This window comes from Engystomops pustulosus, chromosome 1 (genome assembly GCF_040894005.1).
Source record: "Engystomops pustulosus chromosome 1, aEngPut4.maternal, whole genome shotgun sequence".
Classification (NCBI taxonomy): domain Eukaryota; kingdom Metazoa; phylum Chordata; class Amphibia; order Anura; family Leptodactylidae; genus Engystomops; species Engystomops pustulosus.
In genome coordinates this window covers 18,795,501-18,801,400 of record NC_092411.1, presented here as the reverse complement: position 1 = coordinate 18,801,400, position 5,900 = coordinate 18,795,501, and the positions used below count along the sequence as shown (strand labels likewise).

Below are 5,900 nucleotides of genomic sequence, written 5' to 3'. Positions count from 1 at the left end.
AGGAGGAGCTCATGAGATTTCTACATACTGTATATAAATCACCACTAGGAGGAGTTCAGGAGATTACTACATACTGTATATACAGCCAACACTAGGGTGAGCTCAGGAGATTATTACATACTGTATATACACCACCACTAGGTGGAGCTCAGGAGATTATTACATACTGTATGTACACCACCACTAGGAGGAGCTCAGGAGTTTACTACATACTGTATATACACCACCACTAGAGGGAGCTCAGGAGATTACTACATACTGTATATACAGCCACCACTAGGGTGAGCTCAGGAGATTACTACATACTGTATATACAGCCACCACTAGGAGGAGCTCAGGAGATTACTGCATACTGTATATACAGCCACCACTAGGAGGAGCTCAGGAGATTACTACATACTATATATACACCACCACTAGGGGGAGCTCAGGAGATTACTACATACTGTATATACAGCCACCACTAGGGGGAGCTCAGGAGATTACTACATACTGTATATACAGCCACCACTAGGAGGAGATCAGGAGATTACTACATAATGTATATACAACCACCACTAGGAGGAGCTCAGGAGATTACTACATACTGTATATACATCCCCGCACTGGTGGTTACTATATACTGCATATACAACAATCACTAATGGGATCTAAGGAGATTACTACATACTGTATGTAAAGCCACCACTAGGGGGAGCTCATATACTATCTAATATGCACAGTAGATGTAATGCTGAAGTGGTCAATTCATTGGTAGCTTTGTCCCCCTTTCTTTGGAGTCTTATATGAAACCATCCCTTTAAGTGATGCTGATGGTGTGTTTATTCCTCTGCTGCCTTGTCATATAGTATCCAGCTCTGCATCAATGACACTCTCATCTCTGCTACACCATCACACTCAATCCTGAAGCATCAGTACTTAATAACGACAATTGCATTTTTCATTAACAAAATAATATTTCTTTATTTAACAAAAAAAAATGAACTAATTATAAAAATCCTCCAGAGCTTCTGGAAAACGTGTGGTAATTAAATACACAACAATTAACGCTGCGCCTATAAGTGTTTGTCATATGGCTGAATGGGTCATAAAGAGTCAGTGAGTGGAGCTGAGCAGATGGCCCATAAAATGAATATTTACACTGCTCATCTCAGGGGCCACGAAACCTCTGCCGAGGATATTGTGTACACAGGGTGTATAGCATCTGTATGTATGCTGTAGATGTAGCAGAGCTGAATGTGTTACCGGGCTTAATTCTTTAATCCAATGCGGTGACATGCAAAACTGTTTAAAGCAACCTATAAAACATTGTGAAATAACAATAACATCACCTTGTGCCAGATGACAAACCCAGCACTACTACTCCCATACACCTTACATCGGCTGGTAGAACAAGCTTGTATAACAGTGTTCTTTATTAGCTAAATAAAAGCATTTTTCACATTATTCTGATACTGATGTAGCAGGGCTGAGTTTGTTATCCAGCATACATCGATGTGGTTTACATATAACTGCAGGCACAATTATTACAGTAGAAAGTGAATTTTATAAGTTGCTTATTGAGCTCTGCTACATCTGGAAACCCCATCATACACAGTCAGTGACACATGGAAGATTATATCTGTAGTCATAAGTGATCTTAGGAGCCAAGAATGTTTCATACACTTTCATCTCACCCCATGAAGATTTTTTAAGAAACTCTCTCCCATTGCCTGTGCACAGACCATGCATTTATTTTCTTTAGGTGTAGCAGTAATGAATGTGTTATTGGACTCCATGTTTAAATGCAATGAGAAAACCCACACTACCATGCAAAAGTGACAAATGACAAACCCAGTTCTGCTACATCAATACATTACATGGACGTCAACATTGGTGATTCACATGATCAAATGATGATTTAAGTGTAATCCTGTGCAACAGCGTTTTTTTTAACCTTGTTCTGGCAGAGATGTAGCAGTGCTGAGTGTGTTATCCAGCAAAAAACCACTTTGACAGGTGTGTTTTACATGCGTTCTGATTCTTTGAATGATGTTCTGTAGAAGCTTCAGCTCTGCTACATGTGCAGTCAGTAATAGCTCTAGTCACAGGTGGTCTCATGATCTAAGATTGTTTTCAGACACCTCCTTCCCCAATCTGATTTTTAAAGAAAACCTGATGACATTGTACACATGGAGTATACATACTCTGCATATATTATATGGATGAGTGGATCTGTATGTGTTAACCCTTCAATGTAATGCGCTTCTGTATAACCATAACATCATCTTGTGCCAAATGACAAACCCAGCTCTACTTCATCGGTACATTGCATGAAGGCAACTTGATAACCCTTGGAGATCCACATCATAAATCAAGTTTATATAACAGTGTTAATCCTGTGCAAGGTACATAAAAGGATTTGAAACTTGTTCTGAGATAGCTGTAGCAGTGCAGAGTATGTTATCCAGCAGAGTTGAGTATGTTATCTAGCGCACATCACTGTGTCTTACATAAAAATGCTGGGAAATGTATTGGATAGAATGTAGCTCATTGAGCTCTGCTACCTCTGTGTACCCAAACATTCACGATCAGTGATAAATGGAAGCTAATCCTCCCAGATTTTGTATAGACACCCCTCCCCCCATTGAGTTTCCTAAAAAATGAATTTAACACAATAGAAAAACCCAGAGATGATAAATATCATTTATATCCAATAACATCTAATATTGTATCCAAAAAGGTGATAAAAACAACTTTATTTTAAGAAAAATCTTCAATAATTTGCTCCTCTTCCTTGGCAATCTAGAAAAAGAAAAAAAGGTCTTGGTTACAGATGTAGTAGAGCTGAATGTGTCATGTCACAATATTTTTATGGCATCATGTTACACGTGTAACACTACTATGGCAGGCGATTTCTGCTCTGACAAACTCAGCCCTCCTACATCACTAGGAAGAATATGCAAGACCATAGCAGATCGTGTAAATTATAGATTCTGTAGTGAGCTGTGAAGGTCCTCTGTACATCCTCCTAAAGGTCCCTTGTACATCTTCCTGAATGTCCCTAAACTTCATCATAAAAGTTTTCTGTACATCCTCCTGAGGGTCCTCTAGACCTCCTCCTGAGGGTCTTAAATGTATATTCTCCTAAAAGTACCCTAGAACTTCTCCTGAAGGACCTCTATACAGTAAATCTTCCTGGAGGTCTTCTAGACCTCTTCCTGAAGGTCCTCTACACATCCTCCTGAGGATCCTGTAGACCTTCTCCTGGAGGTTCTCTAGAACTCCTCCAGAAGGTCCTCTGTACATCCTCCTGAGGATCCCGTAGACCTTCTCCTGGAGGTTCTCTAGAACTCCTCCAGAAGGTCCTCTGTACATGCTCCTATAGATTCTCTAGACCTCCTCCTGGAGGTTTCAGCCCTTTGAGTCGGGATCTCAGCCCTATGATTGCTGGTCCCAGCAGGGTTAGTAGCGCTGCTCCGTGGAGCTGCTAGGTAGGAGGTCATATCTACCATTGTAGATGACAGCTCCAGGGGGGTAGCATATGACATCAGGCTCCACAGGGTTGAGGGGCACCATGCCATGGCCTTGCTCGTCCTGTTCTGGCTTGGTGGTCGCAGTGAAGGGTCTCATGTTAGTTAAGGAGGGGGAGGTCATCCTCCAGAAGAGGTTCTTCAAGGCTTTGCGGAATTCCCTGCGCATCAGGCAGTAGAGGATGGGGTTGAGGCAACTATTGGAGTGAGCCAAGCAAACAGTGATGGGGAAGATGTAAGCCTGGGTGGTGAAGTACTCATAGCCAAACTGGACCACATTCAGCTTGATCAGGATCCCCCAGGTGGTCAAGGCTTGGTTCGGCAACCAGCAAAGAAAGAAGGACAGGACCACGATGGTCACAGACTTGGTCACTTTGGACCTCCTCTTGGTGCTGGAGGAACTTACATTCCTATCGCTGATGAAACGAACTAGAAGTAGGTAACAGATAGTAATTATGGCCAAGGGGATGACAAAGCCAAGGAGGACCTTCTGGGCATGGTAGAGTCCCAACCAGAACTGTGCGTTGCCATGATTGACCGGGAACTTGACCAAGCAGAGGACCTCACTGGAGACGGTGGCGGTGGTGGAGAAGATGGCATTGGGCAAAGAGGCGATGATGGCCGACACCCAGATCAGGACACTCACCCACTTGGCAGAACATCCTATGGGTCTGCGTTTAGATTTCAGCGCTGAAGCCACCGAGTAGTATCTGGCCACACTCATGGCCGTGAGGAAGAAGACGCTGGCATACATGTTCATGGCTGTCACATAGGACACGATCTTACACATGGCTTTACCAAACAACCAGCTGAAGTCCAGGGCATTCTCCACCGCCCAGAAAGGAAGGGTCAACACAAACTGGAAGTCCGTGACCGCCAGGCTGGTGACGAAGAGGTTAATGGAGGACTTCTTCCACCCCTGCTTGGTCTTCATCAGGTAGAGCACCAGGACATTGCCCACCAGCCCCAAGGCGCAGACCACCGAGTACACGATGGAGATCATGATCCTGACGATGGCCGAGCTGTCCCCGATGATGTCCGATTTCTCCAAGTTGAAGCCCCTGAGGAGGTCCTGCAGGGAGTCATTGCTGCGGTTGAGTTGTCTCTCCTCCAGGAACAGAGGGAAGATCCTCTGCTCTGCCTCCTGCATGATGCCAGCTGCTCAGCACCTCAAGCCTGTGCCATGATGCCAAGCCTCAGAAGGTCCACCTGCTGCCAGTCCCACCAGGGATGCATCTCCAAAGATCACTAGATTGGAGCAATGCAATCGTCCATCCCATGCAATGTCCTTCCTTGGAGTCCATCAGAGTCAGAGTGGAGGGAGCCTAGGAGACCATACGTGTCTCTCCACCGGTGAGGGAGAAGTCTGCAGGACTTCTTCATGTCTGCAACTTATATCTCATCCGGGGCTATCCCTGAGCTGGAGCATGCGCAGTGGCTACTGGAGCTGTCCAGGGTGCTGAGAGCTGACAGGTGCTCTCCCAGGTGCTGACCTGCAGGGGGCTCCCGTGTCATTGTGCATGTGTGCAGTGCAGCAAGGGTTAAAGAGGGGGAGGGGTGCACTATAGACATGTCTGTATATTATGCCCCTCTCTCCCCCCAGGATTCACAGTATCTGGTGACCATTCCATGGGATGCAGGGGGGTGGAGATGCCTAAATATGTATCACTGTGTTGTGTCACTGATGTATAAGCATCTTTATTCATAATTTAGGAGAAAAAAAAACCCAGAAGAATTCCAAAAATAATTCAGTTCCCCTCTATGGCCACTAGGTGGAGATCATGGAATAAGTTCCTCGAAATATCTCTCCAATGTAGGGGGAGGAGGAGGATTCTAGGAATTTTTCGGATATTGGATGGGTAGTTTTTGATTGCTAAGTGATGTTTTTGAGATCGGTCACCATAGCGATGATAATCCATAAAGGAATTGAGGAGGAAAATTAATATTTTTATGATTTCACAGTTAAATGATGGCAACATATTCTGTAGCGCTGTACACAGACTGTCATCCCTCAGCTCAGAGCCGGATTATATTTTCAGTGTTTAATGGAAAGTTATATCATTTTCTAATATGTTTGACTGTATAAATTCCTGTGAGCTATCAAGAGCTCTGCTTGATGTCATAGAATATAACCCCTCATTGGTGTCTGACAGTAGGTTGTGGTCATGTGACAGATGCCACAACTCAGAGCAGATATTGTAGGGTTATCAGAGATGAAGTAAGTAATGAAGTTTCCTATTCAATGTCTGCAAGCAGAGTTCTTGATGTGAGAAAAGCATGCAGAAAGTACATATTGGAAAATAAAGTCTTTTCTTATAAAGCAGTTTTTTGTAAACTCAACATTTTAATGCAGTTGAAGGAAACTCCATATACAAAAGATGTGTTCAT

General features: G+C 43.8%; 1 protein-coding gene across 1 annotated transcript; it reads right to left on the bottom strand.

Annotated features, from left to right (window-relative positions):
• Window positions 1-971: 971 nt before the first annotated feature.
• Window positions 972-4,954, bottom strand: RXFP3 (relaxin family peptide receptor 3). The gene is made up of 2 exons (XM_072134470.1): window positions 3,492-4,954; window positions 972-2,784 (listed from the first exon to the last, which is right to left on the bottom strand). The coding sequence occupies exons 1-2, from the start codon at window positions 4,660-4,662 to the stop codon at window positions 2,756-2,758; spliced, it is 1,200 nt and encodes a 399-aa protein (XP_071990571.1). The 5' UTR covers window positions 4,663-4,954; the 3' UTR covers window positions 972-2,755.
• Between the last annotated feature and the right edge of the window lie 946 nt (window positions 4,955-5,900).